The sequence below is a fragment of the Tetrao urogallus genome (genome assembly GCF_951394365.1).
Source record: "Tetrao urogallus genome assembly, chromosome: 21".
Classification (NCBI taxonomy): domain Eukaryota; kingdom Metazoa; phylum Chordata; class Aves; order Galliformes; family Phasianidae; genus Tetrao; species Tetrao urogallus.
Window position 1 is genome coordinate 901,241 of NC_136834.1, and position 22,395 is coordinate 923,635.

Genomic DNA, 22,395 nt, shown 5'->3' on the forward strand with positions numbered 1-22,395 from the left:
AAATGCTGTGTAATGGATTCCACTTGAATCATTTTGTGACTGTGTGTTTCTAATAAAAGGCTTTGGGAGCGAGGCGGGCTGTGGCTGGCAGCGGGGCTGAGCAGCAGAGCGGCTGGGTGCTGTGGGCATTGGGGCCAGCTCTGAAATGCTGGGAACAAATGCCAAGGAATAAACACAACACAGCAGAGCCCTTTGCTGAGGGCTCTTGGTGCTCTGTTTTGCCAGGGAAACGTGCGGCTTGGGGGAAAAGGACAGCAGCAGGACTGGCTTTTCATTATCGTGGGACATGGAACTATGTATGGGAACATACATTGTCTCCTTTTGCCTAGGTTGGCAGGAATCATCACAGAATGGCTTTAGGATGGGAGGGACCTTAAAGCCCACCCAGCCCCAGTGCCATGCTGTGGGCTGGTTGCTGCTCCCTGGATTGCCCAGGGCCCCATCCATGGCCTTGGGTACCTCCAGGAGTGGGGAACCCCCCCTGGTTCCCACTGCTCTGGGCAGCAGTGCCCTCTGGTTACAGAATTCTCTTCCTAACATTCAACCCAAATTTCCCCTCTTTCAGTTTACAGCCATTCCCCCTTGTCCTCTCAATGGATAGGAGATGATGGGAAGAGATTGTGCAGAGTCCTTTAGTGCGTAAGAAGGTATGTGAGTAGCACTTGGTGTTTCCAAACTGAGGGATGGATGTGTCACCCTAAGAGTTTTTACCAAGGTAAATGGGGTTCTCCATTTGTGTATAATTCAGCAGCATGCAGGGAGGTTCCTATGGTGGTACAGGAATGAGATCCCCAGCAGCAAGTTTGGCCAAATCCCACTGTGTGTCTGGGAGCAAACGTCAGCTTTGGGGCAGGGAATGCTAACTGGGAAGTCTTGGGCTTCTACGGTGCTTTCCCCTGGTTTGAAAGAGTCGATCAGATCATAAAATCCTAGGATCACTGAGATCATCTGGTCCAATCTTTGACCCCTAAGATGTTGCTTATGAAAGCAGGGCAAATCAGTGTTTGATTTTTGGGGGGGAAAGGGAACCTAACCCTGGATGTGGGGTTTGCTTCTGGTGTCTGCATCCAGAGGAGAGTCAAAATGAAGACACCATGGCTCAGTGTATGGAAAACCTGCCTGTTGTTCCTGCAGATGAAGGAGTGTCTTCTGCCTTGTCTGCAGGTACTGGCCTGGAGGAAAGGTTGTTAATAGTGAAAGTCTGCTTAATTTAGCAGGGCAGGACTCTGTGGCTTGGAAGCTGGACTAATTCAGGCTAGTAGAGGAGCATGTTTTTAATAACGTGTCTAATTAACTGTGCAGCAGCTCACCCAGGATGCAGTCGATACGCTATTGCTGGTAATCTGTAGATCAAAGGTGACTGATTTCTCGTAAACCCATTTTGACCCCCACGGCTCTTCCCTCTGGCTGATGCCGTCCTGTCTCCAGCATCCATGGGCACGTGCTGGGCCGCGGGGCTGGGCAGGCAGTCCCCTTTCTGGCTTTGAAATGTGCGAGCCTGCAGCAGCAAAAGCCCATTCCTTTTGTTAGAGCACTCCTTGAAGAGCTGGATGGCTGTGCCGGGCGGCGCAGGACTCCAACCTGCCATAAAACAGAGCCGGGGAGGGCTTTCCATCCCGGGAAACTTAAAAGCAATATTGGATGCTTCCTTCTGAAAAGCTCATCTTTAAATAAACCCGGGGAAGCCCTTCGGCCCACGCTGGGCAGCATCGGACCAGATGTTCGCGCTTCACCCGACTGACCTCTGGATCGATGGAGCCGTGAGCCGCTCTTTGTTCGCCCGCCGCCGCGCCGGGACACCCGCTGCCATGTGGAGGACAACAGGCCCAGTCCAGACAGCCAGCAGCCCTGTGGCTCCTGGGGGGCTCCTCGGCCCCCAGAGGCTGATTTGGATGTCAGTCCCTGCTGGGGTGCAGCACCATCCGTGTAGTGAGTGCTGACGGGCTCTGCGTGTTGGAACGTCACCAGGTGCTCTGCTGCATCCCAGGTGCTGCGTGTTCGGTGGTGGCTGAGCTGTTCGGTGCTCTCTTCTGTCGTCTGTTCTTCTGTGATGCAAAATATTGCTGTTCCCAAGGCCTTTGCTGAGCCAGGAGCACCGGGCAGTTCCCTAAGCAAGGCAGGGATGTCTCAGCGTGGAGCAATTTTAGGACTCTCACATGAGTGACCCCGCTGGGCAAATCTGTGATATTTGAAGGGGAAAAAAAAAAATCAGAGGGAGAAGTCACTGAAGGTCAGATCTTGTTTTACACTTGGCCAGCGACTCTGTGGTTGAAAACAGATGGATGTCAGCAGCTACCACCCCCACGTGGCACAGCATGGCTGTGACCTGCAGGAGTCCCTGTCCCATGCCATGCCATGCCATGCCATGCCATGCCATGCATCCCATGCCATGCCATGCCATCCCATGCCATCCCATGCCATGCCATGCCATGCCATGCCATGCCATGCCATGCCATGCCATCCCATGCATCCCATGCCATGCCATGCCATCCCATGCCATCCCATGCCATGCCATGCCAAACCATCCCATCCATGTGTCCAGAAGTGCTGCACAGGCACTGCTACTCCCCCGTAAACCCTTTGTGGATACTTTCCCAGTCTCCCCATTCCAGAGATTTGTTCCTTGTGGCTCTCCCAGCCTTTGCTGTGGATGTGTGAGTGGGTGGGGATCTGCATGGGGTCCTTCCTGGGGACGTTGCAATGTGGAGACAAGGGGGGGCCACTGCTTGAGCTTGGGCAGCTTTAAAGGACAGTTTTACCAAGTTCTTCAAATCTGTGTACTGTGAATCAGAACTGCAACAAGAGTTAATTATTTCCTCCAAGAGGAGTAAACAAAGGGTCAGCCAACAGATTTTTATTCATCTATAAATCTCCAGCAGTGTGAGCAGATAGAGGGCCGTGCTGGGGGGTGGCAGCAGCCCCAGGGCCTCTGCTCTGCAGGCAGGATGCAGCAGGAGGTGGTGGAAGAACATGATGTCCTTCTCTGGTGGGAAAGCTGCTTCCTGGAATCAGTGTTTTTCACTCAAAGAGCCTTTTTCCACCTCAGCCTGGAGCAGACAGCACCCAGTAGTGGGTCGCAAGGGAGATATCAGGGGCGTTTTCAGCAGGATGGGTAGATTCCAGCACTGTATCATAGTGCCCAGATGGCAGCCTGGCCTTACAGCTCTGCTGGGCTTGGGGATGGCAGGAGGCTGGTGGTCACCTGGGCTTAAAGTCCTACAAAGGGGGAGAAAACCCATCCACATGAGCCCTCCACCCTCCTGGTGGCTCCAGAGCAGCACCAAGGAATGGCTGACGGTCAAGTCCTCTTCTTTTTGTGCCTCCAGGGGTTTGGTGCATCCCTGCATAAAAGATCTTCTCCCATTGCACCTGTGGGATTCGGATCTGGATTGCAGCAGCAGAGAGAGGATGCACTTGCTGCTCCCTCACATGTTTTCCTCCTGCAGGCATTGATTTAAAAGTTGGCTTCATGCTGAATAGGGAATTCAGGGGATGCTGCATTCCCTGCACAAGGCTCTTCCCTCAGTTTCCCATCTTGAGGCTGTCAGGTAACGCTTCGGTCGCTCTGCACACTACATTTTGGGAGCGTGTTGCTTTTCCAACACTCAGACAGCAAGCACTGAGCTCTGCATAGCTGTAGGCACTTGATGCTCTGAGGATGCAGCGTCACTCTCAGTGGCCATCTGCTTCTGTTTGTGGATCCCCCAGTGTCCCCACCGTGTGCCCTATCAAGGGTTGCATGCACGCTGCTTCCTTGCAGGGTTTGCATTGCTCTCAGTCCCAGATCCTCCCTCCCCAATGCTTGCCGTGTTATTCTACCTCCTGGCTGCTCCACTGATGCCTCAGGGTCTCTCATCCACATCATGGACATGCATCAGGACCGTGCCTTCTCCACACTTGAGCATCCCTGTGAGCTCGCTCTGATTTTGTTTGCTCTCCACGTGTTTAAAAGCTCCGCTATCTCTCCTTTACGTTTGCTGGTGTTTTCATGGCTACGTTAACTTCCTTTAGTCTGCATTTTATAACTGCTAATTTACTGCTGCCAACTTCCCCCTATTTTTAATTTATACAATATGTTTATTTTTACTGCGTTATTTTCTTTCATTCGAAGCCAAGGCAATTTTTAACGAAGGGTGCCTTCTTTTGTGATGGCAGATTTATGAGATTTTTGGCAAAGCCTTTGTAAGCCAGCTCTAATTACTCCTCATTGTTTTTGTTTACATTTTTTCCCTAATCAATTTTTTGCTAATAATCCCTTTCAACTTTCGGAAATTCCCCCCTTTGCACCTCGGAGCGTGTTTCTTATTGGTGGGTGCAGAAATCTGTTCCCCCATATGTGTGATCAGATTCTGTCTGTCTGTACCTAAGCAACTGCTCATCTCCGGTTCATTGATCTGCTCATCTTCAGCTGTCAAAATGAGGTTTGTGCTGTGATTGCCCACATTGATTGTGGTATTTCTGTGTTGGAAACGAGTCTCCTTAAGTGTCAGTGTCTCCAGGAATATCTCCCAGCAGCAGCACGCGCTCTCCACCATCCCCAAGGGAGGTTCCCTGCCTGATGCTGCTCCGTAGGCTGTTCGCTTCTTCTTCAGGCTGATTTGCAGGCTTGCAGAAACATCTCCAGGATGCTTTCACTGCTCTTGCGCTGGTCTGCAGCCCCTTGAATTCTCAGTGCAGCCCTTTCAGGGTATGGCAGCTTCGCAGGCAATCCCACAGCTGATCCATGCCTGCTTTGGGGCTGCTCCTTTCCTCCCTGTTCTCAGGGACGTCTCACTCTGTCAGGTGGTGTCCCTGGGCTGATGCAGCACACAGAGCTCCCGTGGGCTGTCCTGTGTGTGGAGCTTGGCTTCCCACTTGGGAAACACACTTGGGAGTGGGGAGCAAAAACAGGGCCCTTGTAAGGACCTCTGCATGGGAGATGGTCCTCCCCACCCCATCCTCTTGGCTGTCTCTATGCTACGGAGAATAAAATCATAGAACCATGAAGGATGGACAGGACGGCCAAGATCATCCAGTCCAACCCACCCCACCGTGCCCGCTGACCGCATCCCTCAGTGCCACATCTCCATGTTCCTTCAGCACCTCCAGGCCTGGCGATTCCCCCACCTCCTGTGCCAATGCATCACCACTCTTTTGGAGAAGTTTCTCCTAATATCTCCAACCTGGAGGAAGGCTAAACCAGATTTTGCACGGTGAGCAGTGCTGATGGATGGAGCTCGTTGCTTGGGCACCAGCACCAGCCTCACGCCATCCTCTGGTGTCTGGGTTCATCCCGCTGACAAGGGCAGTTGAATGAGTGCGTAGTGAAAGAGGAAGCCCCTCTCTGCGGTGAGGTATTGAAGATGGAGTTTTCCCAAGGGAGGAAACATTTGCAGCTCACTAAAAATACCCATTGCTAACAGCTGCCGTCTCTGACATCGCTTTATCTGCGGCGCTGGAGCCTGCGGAGATGCGGGGTTCACATTTCTGGCGTGGCTGCATGCTATCCCCCGAGGACACTGAGGCAGAGAGATGCTGCCTTCAACGCCATCCTTGAGAGCAGCGAGAAACGAGTCAGCCTGGGAGCACTACACCAACTCCCTGCCAGGGATTTCGGGAATTCCTGCGTCAGTCCCATGGGCTGGGAGCCCAGTTCGGAGCCCCCCACTGCCAGGGCTGCCTGGGGGGCACGGTGCACCCCTCCACAGCTCGGCACAGACAGGCCTACAGCTGGCTCCTCTGAAGCTGTTCCCACTTTGGGCTGCCAACCAGAAGCAAATTTACAGCCTGTCAGTAAAAACAGTGAAAAGAGGGAAGACTTGGCTGGCAGGTGAGCGTGTGGAGCCAAACACGCAGCGGAGAGCATCCGCCCAGAGTGAGGGTGCTCCAGCACACGTCAGGTGCTGTTTGGTGCTCTGTGTTTGCTGGAGGACTCTCCATCCCTGCTTGTCGTGCTGCTTGTCTCAGGGCCAGCAAGGTGAAGATGGGAGCATTGCAGAGCATTGCTCCTAGCTCCAAGTTGCTACTGCCAGAACAGAAAGTATCTCCTTTCCTGGCTTGTTTTGTGTCCTCTGAAACAGTTTCGTGTCCTCTGAAGCCCGTCTGTGATCTGGCTGCCTGCACAGTGCATCCCTGTCACCTCCCTGCAGCACCCTGGAGCTGTGGGTGCTCAGATCCCACCAGCACAGCTCCTCCAGGCTCTATTTTGGGCATCCCCCTGCAGTGGGCAGCTGCCAGCATGCTTTGCAAGGCTTGGTCATGAAAGGGGCTCACCAGGTTAGTGTGCTGGTGTGCTGTAACACAGCAGGGTCTAATCTTGCTCTTCAGTTCTCCCCTTCTGGGCCCTGGTCTTGCTTCCACGCTCCCCTCACACCCATTGTGCCTGTTCTCTGTGTGGCCCTGCCTTAACAAGCCAGGCACAAGGCTGTGCAGCACAGCTGCACGTCAGTGCATGGTGGTGGGGCTTTTGCTGGAGCTTTGGCTGTATTTGGAGATAATATCTTTCCCCCGTAAATGTTATTACCCTGTATATGTTCGGGTGGGGGGGAGGAGGGGTCACCATCTGTGTTTTCCAATAAAAGCAAATTAAAATTGAAGCCCATTAAGGACAGCTCGATTGGGATGCTGAGCAGGGCTCCGCAGCCTGCTGGGAATGAGTTGCTTCCAGCCTGTGCCACCACACAGGGTGACAAAACCTCATTTAATGCCAGTGGTGCTGGGAGGTGTGATGGGGCTCATTGCACACACCTGAATACGGGCTGGGGTGGCTGGGGATGCTGCCCCATGGGGAAGAGGATCCAGTGCTGGTCAAATTCAATGCTCCCCAGGCTCACGCTGCTCCTCTTGGTCCCATCAGTGCTTGTTGCATCAGATGATTAGAGAGCTTAGCAGACAAAAAGGCTGGATGTCATGCAACAGCCCAGCATGTGCTGCTTAACTGATGCTGCTACTCAGTCTCTGGGCTTTTTTGGTCTCATCTCCTGAGGTCACCCTGCTGCTGTTCCCAAGGCACAAGTACTTGAATGGAATAGAGGATCATGTGGGGCCTGGGGTGTTGTGGGGGAGCTGAGCTCTGGGTGCCTGGGTGGTGCAGCCCTGCAACTGCAGCTTGTGCCAGCCAGCCTTGGGGCATGGAACAGATTATAGTGTTGTAAAGCTGCTCTCTGCCACAAGTGCTGCAGCCAGGAGCCAGCCAGGACATCCACTGCTGCACAGCAGTGGGAGAAAGCGGGAACCGATGGCCAAGGGCTTGGTCAGGGCCAGGCTGTGTGATGGCTGTGCCACGCCATGAGCAGTACCAGGGCAGTGGGTGATGGAGGTGCCAGCTTCTGAGGGGACAGAACAACTGCACAAAGAGTCAGCAGGCATGGGGCCTCCATCCCCAGAGCTCTGCGGCTCCTGGTGAGGAAGGAAATGCCAGGGGGACACAGCTGCACCCTGCCCTTCTGGGCCAACGTGGCCTACCTGTGTCCTGCCCTTACTGGGCTTGCCCTGTTGGGATGGAGCAAGAAGACATGGGCAGGGATGAGTCTTTGCTTACCCCCCTGCAACATGTCCTGCAGACAGTGGGGTTGGTGCAACTTGCAGAGCCCGAATCATCGGCGCTGACAGTAGCAATGGCTGCTAAATGTCTGCATCTGTGCCTTCTCTGTGTGGCTACTGCATTCCCGGGAGCAGCAGGAGGGCCTCTGCTCGCTGGCATTTAGCATCTGCATTGTCTCTGCTTGCAGCCTGCCCTCGGCTGAACTCAGACCACCTACAAACGCCGGCTCCTCCTGGGGAAGATGCTACCAGCAAGGGCTGCAGTCCCTGGTGCTGCTGGAGCAGCTTTCTGGGGGCTCCGATGTGGTTATCAGGTTTTTCTGCTGACTGCTGGGCCAAATGGTGGCAGGAAAGCAGGAGCACCGTGTGGGCAGTGATGGCTCTGCGCAGCCTGGCAGCCAGGCTGAGCGTGATTATCACCCACAGCCAGCCTAACCTGCATCTTCAACAGAGCCCCGAGCCTGAAAGATCCCAAAATCCGAGTTCCTTGTGGAGCCCCAGCCTCTCTCAGTCTTCCCAGGTGCCGGAGCCAGGCTGTATTCCTCCTGAAAACTGAATGAGCTGGGCAGCCCTGTCTGGCAGCGTTACTTTGTATGGATGGGTTAATTGGAAAGCAAGATGTGCTTGGATGACCTGCAATAATTGGGCTTGTCCCCTCTTTTAGGGGGGTTTCTTACTGACTTTAAGCTTTCTGGCAATGGAGCAGCCAGCACCGTGCATGGCAGTGCCTGTGATCCCTTTGGATGGTGGTGGCTGGAGAGGCCATAGGAATGCCCACACAGCATCCGTCGGTCCTGGGTTTTGTCCCCTGGGGATGAATCCAGTTATGCAGACACACAGAGGGTGTGAGGGAGCAGGGAGTGGGGAGAGAGACTTGTGTGGGAGTGGGGAAAGCACAGTTCAGCCCAAGGCAACCGCCATTATACTGCAGAAAAATGCAGGGGTGGTGCAGAGCTGTGGTGGTGCAGGCAGGCGCCGTGCAGGTCTCTCCTCATGGGATGCCTGCCCTGCCTGAACATCACAAGGAGATGGGTGTCAGCATCACAGTGGACACAGCTGAGCCCCATTCTTTCCTGCTGCTGCCTCTGGGGCTGGCTTCTGCTCCACAGGGGCTCCAAAAAGTTGCAACACCTTTCCCTTGCTAGAACTGTGCAATATCTCCAGGGTTCCCCTTCTTGCCTGTTAGCCCCCAGGAGGCTGAATGTGCTCTGGGTGATGGAGCTGCTGCGCATTGCCTCTGTTTATGGATCTCTCTATCTATCTGGACCTGATTTCTCAGGGAAGGGCGCTGAAAAGCAGAGTACCTGCCTGCTCCTGTGTTCTCACACAGTGGGACCGCCAGCACAACTCGCTCCTGCAGCACAGCATGGCTGCCCTTGGGGTTTCCTTTGGGGCTTCAGGCCCAAGGCAGGATGCGGGCAGTCCCCATCCCGGCTCAGTCATTGCTTCGTCTCGCTCCCTATCAATCACTCTCCCTCTTGGAGTTTAAGTGGATCCCTGAGTGAAGTATCCAAAATATCCTGTAGCCGCCGGCTCACAATGCAGCGTGCTGTTACTGCGCCAGCGGGTCGGCCGGGGGGGATTGGGTTTCAGTTTGTTCCGCTGGCCATCGGCCAGGCAAAGCAAAGCTCGGTGCTGCAGGGAAAGGCCACTGGGTTTGCTCAGCCCCTCTTAGCTCTTGCTGGCAAAAATATTATAATAAGGCTCCAGTAAAGCACAGGAGGCAGAGAGGGGCCTTTCAACTTCTGGAAGGATAAATAGATCTGCAGCAAGGGCTCTTTGGGGCGGGGGGACAGACGGGTTTCTCATTAACCGCCCCTCCTGTGTAGGGATGCGGTGGCTGCGCGTGAGGCCAGGCTGGAATGGCTGTTCCAGGAGCACGTGTGCCTGCATGGAGCAGCTCAGCGTTCTGCTGGGCTGTAGCACAGAGCCTCATCCAGCCCCACTTCGGTGTCACTCCAGCATGGGTTCATCTGATGGGGTGCGTTACTGTGGGAGATGGTGATGAGGCGGTCTGACCTGTGTGTGCCTCGATTTGGGATTTTGCTCCATCATTGATACTCGGGCAGCTTGTTGACTTTGTATGTCCAACACTGAGCACAGAATCACAGAATGGCCTGGATTGAAAAGGACCACAATGATGATCTCATTTCAACCCCCCTGCTATATTCAGGGACACCAGACCAGGCTGCCCAGAGCCACATCCAGCCTGGCCTTGAAAATGGCTAATAGGATCCCAGGGCAACCTCGAAGTTTTGCACCCTGTGTTTTCAGGAGCTGGCAGCTTTCCTGCTTGGAGGGAGGGACTGATGTGAGAAGTGTGAGGGGAAAGGAAAAAGTTGTGGGTGGAAAAATGAGGGTGGAGGCTTCAGCTATCTGTGGGGCTATTTATTTGTCCAGCTGTTTCTTTATCTGCAACGAGTTTGGAGCCTGCAGATGCAAAGGATTTACCAGGACTTCTGAGAAACTCAGGTCCAGATGGTCTAAATTGGTTGAAATTGGCAAAACTCCATGGACGTTGTTTTTCCGGACACAGAGAAGTGTGTCTGCAGTGTGCACAGATCCTCTGTTAATCCCTTCCAGCCTCTCTGCCACTATCCCTTGCTCCTGTCACTCTCCAGTCTCCTCTCTCTGGTCACAGCCAGCACTTTGTCCTCTGCTCACAAGTCTCAGGTGGGAAAAGTCATAGAATCACAGAATTGAACCCAGGCCTGGGTTGAAAAGGATCACAGTGATCATCTGGTTCCAACCCCCCTGCTGTGTGCAGGTCACCAACCAGCAGACCAGGCTGCCCAGAGCCACATCCAGCCTGGCCTTGAATGCCTGCAGGGCTGGGGCATCCACAGCCTCCTTGGGCAACCTGTTCCAGTGCCTCACCACCCTCTGGGTGAGAAAATTGCTCCTAATATCCAACCTAAACCTCCCCTGTCTCACTTTAAAACCATTCTCCCTTGTCCTATCACCATCCACCCTCATAAATAGCCGTTTCCCCTCCTGTTTGTTTGCTCCCTTCAAGTTTTCGAAGGCCACAATGAGGTCTCCCTGCAGCCTTCCCTTCTCCAAGCCAGTGCAGTTGAGACCCCCACACTCACTTCACTCATGGCTGAGCAGCAGGAAAGGCATCCAGAAGTGCAGGAGCCTCTCTCAGGTCAGTGCCACTGCACACCATCAGCCCACTGGTGTCTGAGCATAACCATGAGCATCCCAGAGGCCACGGCGTGGTGACAGTGATGCATCTCTGCATGCAAAGTGCTCGAGCTGGATCCCAGAGCGTGGCAGAGGCTGCAGACCCTGAGATGCTCTCATAGCAGCAGTGCCTCCCCTGGCCGTGCCGGCAGCGGCCCCAGCACTGGCAGAGAGCTGCTTATTGAAAGCATCTTCAAAGTGAAAAGGACAGGCACTTATCTCCTAACCATCCCGTGGGGAGCAGTGCGGTTTCTGGTGGGAGGCAGGCCAGAGTTGCGTCTGCTAGTTTCGAGCAGCTGTAGATTTATTTAGAGTGCTGTGGGTAGCATGTGAATCCGCAGATAAACACACGGGAGGGAATAACACAAACAAAGATATTGAGAAAACGCTGCTCTGGCAGGAGCATTTCACTGAGCTGCGACTGTAGGCAGCCACCCCTGCCACCCCTGGGGGCTTAGCAGTGCATCGTCACCATCACCAAAGGGTTGATGCTCTGTGCAGGGTGAAGGGGTCCCACATCTGCTGCCAAAACTGGAGGATGGCACCGTGAAGGAGTCAGCTGTGACAGTGAGCAAAGCTGCCAGATTTGCTGTTTGAAGCAGGGAGTTTCTCTCCTCCGTGGTTTGCGGAGCGATGGGTTTTGGGGGCTTGTCACGGCTCGTGTTGGTGATTCACCTCATGTACAGCTGATGCCTTGGGATCCAGAGCTCCTGCCTTCAGCTGCCTCTTACTGTGGAGGTCTGAACTGATCAGAGTGTGGGGAGAGAGGCAGAGGGAAGATTCTGCAGATGAGAAATACAGTGGTTCGTTGGACATCTCACCTGGTTTTATTTGCTGAAGTGTGTGCTCCCTTTGTATAGCAAAAAGCAACTTCACAAGGACGAGACGTGGAGAGTGTGAGATGCTTTTGTCCAGGTACACACACAAGGTAGCTCTGTGGCATACCATTACTTTTGGGGTTGCCCCATCCCTGCAGATGCCCAAGGCCAGGTTGGATGGAGCTCTGGGCAGCCTGACCCGGTGGGGAGCAGCCAGCCCACAGCAGGGGTTGGGGTTGGGTGGGCTTTAGGGTCCCTTCCATCCCAAACCAGTGTGTGATTCTGTGATTATTTAGGCAGTAAGGCATTGCAGTGTGCTTTGAGGTCAAGCATCAATGAAGGAGCAAATGCACCCCCACCCTTGAAATCCAACCTGGCTTCACGTGCACATTCGCAGACAGTGCTGCTAATGAGGTTTGCTCTGATTCGTGGAGATCGGTTATTCGCGATTTTATGGAATTCAGGCAACTACTGCCAAATGCTAACATGTCAACTGATCTCCACATGCTTTCTGGACCTTGGCCAGAATAGCAATTTGCTAGAAAAGATGTGCAAAAAGTCACACAAAGGGATGTTACAGCTGTGTGCTGTGGGGATGCAGTCTTGGGGTCCACCCTACGCAAAGAAAGATGAACAGGAGCCCCAGAGAAGGGGACCTGTTGTAGGATGAAAGACTCTCAGTTACTCTGGTTACCTTGGGGAAGGCTGGGAGGTGATTCATTTGCCACCCTTGAGCAGCACAAGAGGAAAAGGAGGTTTTGGATAACAGAGTCTGAAAGTAAAAGGAAATCTAATAACTGGCAGCTGAGCAGCATAAATTCAGTTTTAAAGTAGGAGAAGATATATATTTTTATGAGAAGATAATTGACCTTTAGAAAAATCTGCTCGAAACCTGCAGTTTTCTGCTCCTTGTTACCGTGTCAAAATGGGATGTCCTTGAGCCAGCTCGGGCAGATGTGTTGCTCCAATGGACACAGTCATAGAATCATTAAGGTTGGAGACGATGTTGAAGTCCATCCAGTCCAACCCCAACCCATCCCACCGTGCCCACAGCCCTCAGTGCCACATCTGCACGCTGAACGCCTCCAGGGATGGTGACCCACCACCTCCTGTGCAGCTGTGCCAACACAAGAAATTGTTCCTCATACCCAACGTGATTCTCCCCTACAACATCTTAAGGCCACGTGCAACTCTTCAGCAGAGGATAAGGGGCCATGGGCAAAGTATGCTTCAGCACTGAGTGGGCACATGCCCATTGCGCCATGTTTTCCTGGAACAAAATGCAAAATGCTTCAAAAATTGTTTTTCTTTGGGGAATTATGGTATTTTAGAGTGCATCTTCTTTTGCATGACAGTCAGTGTCATCAATAGTTAGGATAAATCAACATATTTAGCATTGGTTTTTTTAAATAGTGCAGCTCCTAGCTAACACTGGGTGAAGAATGTTGTTCTCCTTCTAGATCAAAGTGCCACTGGTGTTTTAATGAAAAAGCTGGATACTTTGATAAAATAAACACTGTTATTAAGCTATGTAAACAAAGGCTCCGTTTAAAAAGAAATTTCATAAATCTGAATGACAACATTTTTGGACGAGCTGTTTTCCAGAACTCTTCGTAGTGGGAAAAAATTTGAAAAGAACTATTTTTGCTTTTTACTTTTGGAATAAAACCAAATTTTGAAATGCTGGTTTCCTGTGAACTGGAAACCGCTGGCTCTAAGCAGGAGTGAGTAACAACCCACAGTCTGAAAATGATTTACTGCCAGAAGTAGGTGCAAGGAGCATATCTATGCCGAGGCACTTTTTGGCTTAGTAATGGGAAAAGGGAGTTTACATGGACTGAATAAAAGTCATTTTGCCATCTCTGCATCTAGCGTTATCTCTTTCAGCGATGGATCTGCACAGTGCTGATCTTTTTTTCCTTCATTTTTGTTCAAAGCAGTGAAAGCGGAGAAGGTGGAGATGCTTTTTGGGATTTTGTGGCAGGGTGTTTGGGTTTTTAGTGGTCAGGAGCAGGACACAATTATAGCCAGGAGCTCTGCGTCTCCGCTCCGGCCATAGGAAGTGGCACTGTGTTGGGTCTGTAGGCTGGTGGTTGGAGATCTTGACTATATTGGGGCTGTTCTTTGGGTCTGTGGGCTGGTGGTGGGAGAATCTTGTCTATATTGGGGCTGTCATGTTGAGTCTGTAGGCTGGTGGTGGGAGATCTTGACTGTAGTGGGTCTGTTTGCTGGATCTGTTTGGTGATTGGAGGTCTTGGCTGCATTGGGGCTCCCTGTTGGGTCTGTGGGCTGGGGGTTGGAGATCTTGACTACATCAGGGCTGTCTGTGGTTCTGTTGGCTGATGATTGGAAATCTTGACTGTATCAGGGTTGTCTTTTGGGCCTGTAGGCTGATGTCTGGAGGCCTTGACTATATCAGGGCTGTATGTTGTCTGTAGGCTGATGTCTGGAGGCCTTGACTATATCAGGGCTGTCTGTAGGCTGATGATTGGAAATCTTGACTGTATTGGGCCTGTCTGTTGAGCCTGTAGGCTGATGGCTGGAGGCCTTGACTGTATTGTGGCTGTCTATTGGATCTGTGGGCTGGTGATTGGAGATTTTGACTGTATCAGAGCTGTCTGTTGGATCTGTAGGCTGATGACTGGACGTCTTGACTATATAGGTGCTCTCCTGGTGAGCAAGCTGAAGGTGGGTGTACACCCTGTACATATGGTGCTTTTTCTTGAGAGCTGCAGAGCTGTAAAAAGGGACTCTTTCCTTGCTTGTGTTGTAGTAATTGGGAGGGCAGGGAAATTGAAGCTGCAAGATGGATTTCATGTTTGTGTCTTGCTTGTGCATGCAGTGTGACCTTCCTAAGCCATCCTCTGCCGCCTTCAGTGCTGATTAGCGATAGCAGCATCTGACCTATTTCTGCCCAAATTGCCTGGAAAATTGGCTTTAATGTTGGTTTAATTTTTAAGTATGGCAAGTCCTTGAAGTGCTTTTCCTTCCTATCTACTGCTGCATGGCCGAGGATACTGCCTACCATGCAGAAGGCAGAGAAAAAGTGTCCCACTTTTGCAAATGTAACTGGAAGGTGATGGACTGACTCCTTGTTTCCCCTTCCTCCTGCAGAGACACTGATGGACTCCACAACAGCCACGGCAGAGCTGGGCTGGATGGTGCATCCTCCCTCAGGGGTGAGTTATCCTCTTGCTTTATGGCAGCTGGGTGCCCGATCTGGGGTCTCTGACTGCAAGCAAACATAAGTGGGGAAGTCACCTGCTGACATGCTGTGGCTGAATGAAAAGATGAGGTGGGAATAGTATAAAAATGGTGTTCCTGCATCCATGGAAAAGGTGCAGCCATCTCTGTGTCTCACCAGGTTTGCTTGGGACATCAGAGTGCTTCGGAGAATCCTTCCTCTCTGCCCGCAGTGGCCAGGAGCAGCTTAGGGCCGCAGTGTCCACACCCCCAGCCTGCTCCCTGTGTTCCACCAGCTGGTGCTGGGGTGGAGGTAGGGCTGGCAGGGTACCCTTGCAGTGCCCTGAGCCAAACCATGCCTGCTGGTCTGGCATCACACTTGCCCTCATGTTACGTGCCCAAAGCCAGCCTGGCCCAAGCCCAGTGACTCTGCTTTTCCCCTTTCCCCTTTCCCTTTCCCATTTCCCCATTTTCTTTTTTGGTTTTTTTTTCCTTTTCCCCTTTCCCTTTTCTCCTTCCCCTTCTTCCCTTTTCCAGTTTTCTTTTTCCATTTCCCCTTTCTTTTTCCCCTTTCCTTTCTTCCCCTTTTCCTTTTCCCTTTTCCTCTTCCCCTTTCCCTTTCCCTTCTCCCTTCCCCTTTTCCCTTCCCCCTTTCCCATTTTCCCTTATCCTTCCCCCTTTCCTTCCCCCTTTTTTCCCTTTCCTTCTTCTTCTTTCCCATTTCCCCTTCTCCAATCCTCTTTTCCTCTTTCCCTTTTCCCCTTTCCCATTTTCCTTTTCCCCTTTCCCATTTTCCTTTTCCCCTTTCCTTTCCCTATCCCCTTTTCCCCTTTCCCCATTCCCTTTTCTCCTTTCCCCTTTCCCCACACCCTTTCTCACTTTCCCTTTCCTATTTCCTCTTTCCTTTCTTCATTACCCTCTTCCCCGTTTCCTCTTTCCCTTCCCCCTTTCTCTTTCCCTTTTCCCCTTTCCCCTTTCCATTTTCCTCCTTTTCTCTCCTCCTTTCCCTTTCTGCCGTTCCGTTTTCCATTTCCTGATTCCCTTTTCTCCTTTCCCCTTTCCCTTCTTTCCCTTCTTTCCCTTCTTCCTTCCTTCCTTCCTTCCTGCCTTCCTGCCTGCCTGCCTGCCTGCCTCCTTCCCTTCCTCCCCTTCCTTCCCTTCCTTCCCTTCCTTCCCTTCCTTCCCTTCCTTCCCTTCCTTCCCTTTCTCCCCTTCCTTCCCTTCTTTCTTTCCCTTCTTCCCTGCACCCAACCCTACCAAGGCACCAGGAGGGCTGGATGAAGACATTCCTCTAGGCCTCACCCCAGACCTGACAGCAGGCCCGCTCCCTGGACCAGCCTGGCAGAAGAAAAGAAACGTCCAAGCAAAGCCTGTGTTGAGGAGATTAAACCCTCCTCTGCCTGCCCGGAGCTGGGATGCAGGGCTCGAGCTGGGATGCAGGGCTCGGGCTCCATCCCCATCACCATGATAAAGCCCCGCCAGCCCCGGCCTGGCCGCCGAGGGGGGATGACAGGCCCACAATGGGCCGGAGCAGAGGTCAAGTCTTTTTCTCTCCTCGCCCAGCCTTTCTTGTTTGCAGTTTTTCCATATGTAAAGCACGCCTTGCTCCCGGCTCGCCAGCCCCACAGTAATGAGGCCTGGGCCTGCTGGAAGCCGTCTCTCCGTATTATTGTGCTGCCTTCTTCTTTTGAGTTCCCGGCATGTTAATTAGAGAGCGAGGAGAAAGGGAGAGGCTTCTAATTAAGCGCTGAGGAAGAACAGGGGCTGATGCACGGAGTGACTTTCAGTGCCAGCTGTGAGAAGGAGCAGGGCGATGCAGGGTCTGAGCAGCCCCGGCTCCTGGAGCAGGTAGGAGGGTCCTGGTGGCCAACACAGCGCTTTGGGTGAGAGCTCCAGGCAAAGCAGAGCCATGCCAGAGGAAGAAACTGATTTCCTTATATTTTGTCCATGATTCCTTCCTAAAAATGGGGTAAATCCTGTTTCTCTGTCCCGCTGGCACACCGAATTTATTCATGGAAAAGAAAGCAAATGCTCCCCCTGCATTCTGTGAGGATGCTCTCCTCCCCCTTTCCTTGCAACGGAAGCAGATTTGCAGCCACGGCCGATCAGAAATGGTTGGAGCTGTTTGTGGATCTTCTCTGACAGCCTTCTGTTCAGCGGTTTGTTAGCCTTGGTGTGCAAAGAGCAATCTGTCTCTCATCTCGGGAGCCTCCCTTTGCAGCCCTGAGTGCAGGGATGTGGTGACAGTAGGGCTGCACTGTGGACAAGTCCTGCACCCAGGGCAGGATTATGCTCTGCACATTGGACTTCACGTCCATGGGAAGCTGCTTGGCTTCCACTTGAGCAGGTTTACGAACAAGCTCTTGAACAGCCATTCCACCTGGCTGAATAGCTTTGTGGTTCCCTTCATAAGCTTCCCCAGACCTGCCCTCCTATCTTCTCTCCCCACTGGAGGCTGGAGTGGAGGGAGGCACAAAGGGTGTTGGGGCAGGGGAATCTCATGTGCTTGCTCTCCTCTTGCTCCATTGGCATCACACAAACCTAAGACAGAATGCAACGTTCATAGAATCACAGAATGGTTGGGTTGAAAAGGACATTAAAGCCCACCCAATTCCAGGCCCTGCCATGGGCTGGCTGCCCCCCACCAGCCCAGGCTGCCCAGGGCCCATCCATGGCTATGGGCATAGAGCATCCACACTTCTCTAGGCAGCAGTGCCAGGACCTCCCTGCCCTCTGAGTAGAGAATTTCCTCCTGACATTTCTCTTGAATCTCCTCTCTGTTAGTTTAAACCACAACCCCTTGTCCTATCGCTATCAGACGGTGTAAAAAATTGATCTTCCTCCTGTTTATATGTTTGCTTTAAGTACTAGAAGGTGATGATGAGGTCTCCCCAGAGCTTTCTCTTCCCTAGGCTGAACACCCCCAGCTCCCTCAGCCTTTCTTCATAGGAGATGTGCTCCTGCCCTCTGAGCATCTTCCTGTTCTTTCACCTTCACCTTCACCTTCCCAAGGTATCCAGCAGCATATTGACCTCAATCACAGACATCCTGATGGATCCCAGTAGGCATATCCCATCTCTGACCTGCTCTGAAGTGTCTCCCCACCCTACAAAGGGTGGAGACAGCAATGAGAGCTGGGGGATTGGACAAAAGGGCAGAGCTGAACAGGGCCAGAAGGTGCAGAAGGTGCAGGTGTAGGTGTGTTGTAGCTGCCTTGAGCTCTATGGAGACTGCTCCAGAGCTGCAGAGGGGCTTTGCTGTCCCTCTGGCACCCTGCACCTTGCGTGGCGCTCAGGCTACAGCCTGGAAGGAGGTTTTACAGTCATGTTATAAAGCAGGGTCTGTCTGCCACGGTTGTAACCGTAGCGGCACCGGTGGGAATACATCTGCTGAAGGCATCGTGTTACTCAGCCACGAGGCTCTGCAGCTATGAGGAGGCCTCTGCAGGACGGTGTAGCCGACGGGCGAGAGCCCCTGCTAAAGACATTACTGCTGCAGATGGAGTGCATGGCCCCACAGTGCCCTGCCGCACTCGGACCACATGCAGGGAGGTTTTGCCATAAAGCCACCGGGGTGCCACGTGGGTCAGACCCCTCTGGAGACACGTAGGGTTGGGGTGATGTGGTGGTACGATGCGGCACAGCTTCTGCTGCGACGGCGTGCCTGCGTGGTGCCTGAAAGACGCAGAGCAGGTGGGGACCCTGTGTTTAATCCTGTGAATGTCAGTTCAGCTCAACTGACTGTTTGTGTCCTGTCTGCAGTGGGAAGAGGTGAGTGGATACGATGAGAACATGAACACCATCCGCACCTACCAGGTGTGCAACGTCTTTGAATCCAGCCAAAACAACTGGCTGCGGACCAAGTACATCCGGAGGCGAGGAGCGCACCGCATCCACGTGGAGATGAAATTCTCCGTTCGGGACTGCAGCAGCATCCCCAACGTCCCGGGTTCCTGTAAGGAGACTTTTAATCTCTATTACTACGAATCAGACTTTGACTCTGCCACCAAGACTTTTCCTAACTGGATGGAAAACCCTTGGATGAAGGTAGATACAATTGCTGCCGACGAGAGCTTCTCGCAGGTGGACCTTGGTGGGCGGGTGATGAAGATTAACACCGAGGTGCGCAGTTTTGGGCCTGTCTCCAAAAATGGTTTCTACCTGGCCTTCCAGGACTATGGGGGCTGCATGTCCTTGATTGCAGTCCGTGTCTTTTACCGCAAGTGTCCCCGTGTGATCCAGAACGGGGCAGTCTTCCAGGAAACCCTTTCGGGAGCGGAGAGCACATCTCTGGTGGCAGCTCGGGGGACGTGCATCAGCAATGCAGAGGAGGTGGATGTGCCAATCAAGCTGTACTGCAATGGCGATGGAGAGTGGCTGGTGCCCATCGGCCGCTGCATGTGCAGGCCAGGCTACGAGTCGGTGGAGAATGGGACCGTCTGCAGAGGTAACCCCTTCTCTTTGCTCCTCACATGCTCATCTCGCTGCTGTGCTTGCATTGGTGCTTTTGAGGCTGTGATCTGCAAGCTGGGAGGGACCTCTCAAGGGGCTTGGGTTCCTCTCTCCATTGGAGAGGCTCTGCCTTAGCTCTGGGTCTGCAGAGCCCAGAGGTGCTGCGCAGTCGCTGCTGCCTTTTGTGCTCCCCAAGAGGGGCACTCAGCCACTGAGCTGTGCCTCTGCTCTGCAGCCACCTCCCAGCAGTCTGGGGCTGGGCTGGAACTGTGGAACAAGAGAAAGTGCAGAGAGTCCAGAAGAGAGGGAATTTCCTCTTTGGTTGCACCTAAGCAGGTATGCTTGTGTGGGTGTGCGTGTATCTGGTAGTGTGCTGGGTGGATGTGCTCAGAGGTGCTGGGGTTGGGGGGAAAGAAGTGGAAGAGCTGCAGAACGGGACAAAAAGAGCAAAGCAAACTGCAGCATTTGGCAAACTGATTCTTCCTCCCATTTGAGCATCAAATCCCATTATGGTTTTGATAGCATCAACACACTGAGCAGGGCTGGAATTTCTCTGAGATCAATTATAGATACGTCAGTTGGCACTGCAGAACTGTGCATGGAAGGAGCTGCTTCTCCTCTCTGCTTACTGCAGGAAGGGGTGGCTGGGCAGCACCAAGCAAGTATGGGGAAGGTGCTGGTGGTGGAAGTGGACATTCCAGAGTGGGAAATGTCTGGCCACTCTTGGTTGGGTCTGCAGGCTGAATGGCCATGCTGGTTCCTCTGCCATCACACCACCAGCAGCAGCAGAGCCGTGCAATCACAACAACCCAGTATCCATTTTGAGCAGGCAAAGGTTGACCTGGGGTTCTCCTGCAGGACCAGGAGCAACTCTCCTTGAACCCCGTGGGTTCAGTGGAGTGCCTTGGTGCTGAGGAATGCCCTGGACCCATAGCAGGAGAAGCTGGATCAGGGTCTTTCACAGGGGCAAGAAGTGGGGGAGGACTAAAAGGGAGTCTGAGGAGGATGAGAAGAAATGTCAAAATCTGAAAGTGATGTAGGAATTACATGTTGAGGCCAAAGGAACAGAAGTGAAGCCTTCTGTGGAGATCTTCCCTTTACTACATGGCTTCTCCTTGGACTGCTCACTTGGAGGGGCATCCACCTGCAGGTCCTGCTGTGTGTGAGGATGTTTGATATCCTTGCTTGAAGCTGCTGCTTGCTGGGACACCATGTGGCTCTTCTCTCCCCATGAGTGATGACCAAGAGTCCTTCAGCTGCAGCAGGGCTGGGACTGCTGAGAGTCCTGCTGCAGCACAGCATGCAAAGGGAGCCTGGCTAATCCCAGATGGATGTTTTTCTACGCCCAAGTGGAGCATTCGTAGCAACACAAGGAAGCCAAAATACTTCATGTCAGCTTTTCCATCTCAAGGTGTTTTTTTTTTCACTCCAGCCCTGCACAGTGCTTTGCAACTCTGATACAGCTTCAGTTTCATGACTTGCATCACTTCCCCAGACCCAGTGCCAGCCCAGCCAAGGGTCGGTCCCTTCGAGTGTCCATTGCAGAACCCATTTTTGTCAGCCAGAAAGGAAAGGGGCCGAGGTAGAGGGAGAGAGCAGAAGGGCTGTCTCTCCTCTTTGTGCAGCAGCAGGATTTTGGGAGGTCCGGTACCTCAGCAGCTGTTTCTGCAGCCGGTGCTGGCGTGCATGCAGCCCCACGCTCCCCACTGTCATCAATCACGCCGTGGCCGGCAGCGCGCCGTCTCCATGGGGCAGCTCTGGCTGTGGGGCTGGATGGGCCCGGGGCTCTGCAGCAGTGGAAGGATTCCTCCGGTTCCTATGGGACACGTGGGGAGCAACCAGGCAGAGATGGCACATCCGCTCTGCTCTCAGAGGGGGTGGGAAGGGGGTTCATCTCTCTGACTGGGTTATAAGCACCCTGGGGAGGGACCTGTGGGTGCAGGCCTGCATGGCTGCCCTGCTGCTGTTGCACCCCTGCCTGGTACCAGTCCCTGCTGCATGGGCAGTGTGTGAGCCTCCTGGCTTGGGGGACTTGCTCGTACATATGGCCGGCAGGTTTTTTTTGTGTTTTGAAGGGTGGGAGGAAATCTGGGCCCTTTTCCAGAAGCAAAACAAAAGCAAATCCAAACTGGCTCTTGGAGTGAAGTGCTCTCGCACGACTCAGTAGCCTGAACGGGACGTGGCAAGGATGGCCCATGGGTGCTGCCCTGCCAATGGGCCTCGATGCACCCCAAGCGACGGTCAGCCCGGCCCCTCAGTGCAGCTGCAAGCACTGGAAGGAGTTGCTCATTTTCTCTGCTGGGCTTTTCATCTGGCTAATACAACGCGAGCCTGCTCACGGCACTGCACACAAGGGATATTTATGGAGGAAGTTCATGCATCTAACAGCTTAAGCTCCTTTAAGCTTGCAGCCCCAGCACAAAAGGATTTGGGGGCAGTTAACAATTCTGTGTGGTTAAGAGATTTTCATTTTGCTGGGCCCTGCTCGCCAATCCCGCAGGGCTCTGCACTTCGCATCGCCCCTCGGCCGCACACTGCCTGCCCCGCTCCTTCCCGCTGCGCAGCCGGGGGCCCCGCGCTGCCCAGCCCCGTCCTCCTGCTCCCGTGCTTCACCTTCTCCTGCTTTCTGCCTGCATCTTTTTTGCTCCATCCCCCTGTTCTTTGTCTGGCTGCTTTCCCCCTTCTCCCCCGCCCGTCCCTCCCAAGCAGCATATTAAGCGCATTTCTGTCTCTGCCTCCCTTATTCATTGGCTCTGCTCCGCAACAGAGGAGGCAGAGCCATTGTGCTCCTTGCTCTCTCTCTTTAGCTGGACGGCAGTCGAGCACTGCCTTTGCCTGCTCGGGGATGGCAGCTGCTGGCTGCTGAGCTCTGCTTCCATCTCCAGCTTCTCTTCCAGCTCCAGCGGACTTCTGGTGCAGTGGGCAGCCTCTTCTTTACTGTGTTCCTATAATATTGAGCATGGGGAGCCTTGGTCTCGCTGATGGTTCTATCCTGCAGAAGGTGGTGGTGTAAGAGACCCGTAGCATTGTCTCTTAGGGTCACAGTTGTTTCTGAGCTAGAGAAATAGCAAGGTGCTTTACTCCTGCTCCTTCCCTGGCGTGGAGAGCTGGGATGGAGGATGTTGGTGTCCTCACCCGGTCTGTCCATCTCCATCAACCCCACAGCCCCTCTCCACTAACCCAGCACTGACTGAGCCTCAGTCCAGCTCTAAAGGCAGAGGCATAGCTGCATTACT

At 53.3% G+C, this 22,395-nt stretch overlaps 1 protein-coding gene across 3 annotated transcripts in view; it reads left to right on the top strand.

Moving 5' to 3' along the window:
* Positions 1-22,395, top strand: part of EPHB2 (EPH receptor B2) — a gene marked incomplete at both ends in the record, with an annotated part of 97,573 nt that overhangs the window by 17,192 nt on the left and 57,986 nt on the right. For 2 of the 3 annotated variants that reach the window (XM_079545462.1, XM_079545463.1), the window contains 2 exons: positions 14,640-14,704; positions 18,470-19,154. In XM_079545462.1, coding sequence (XP_079401588.1) covers positions 14,640-14,704; positions 18,470-19,154 — 750 coding nt within the window. Of the gene's footprint in view, positions 1-14,639; positions 14,705-18,469; positions 19,155-22,395 lie in introns of those variants that run through there. The other variant, XM_079545464.1, reaches the window with a different exon arrangement.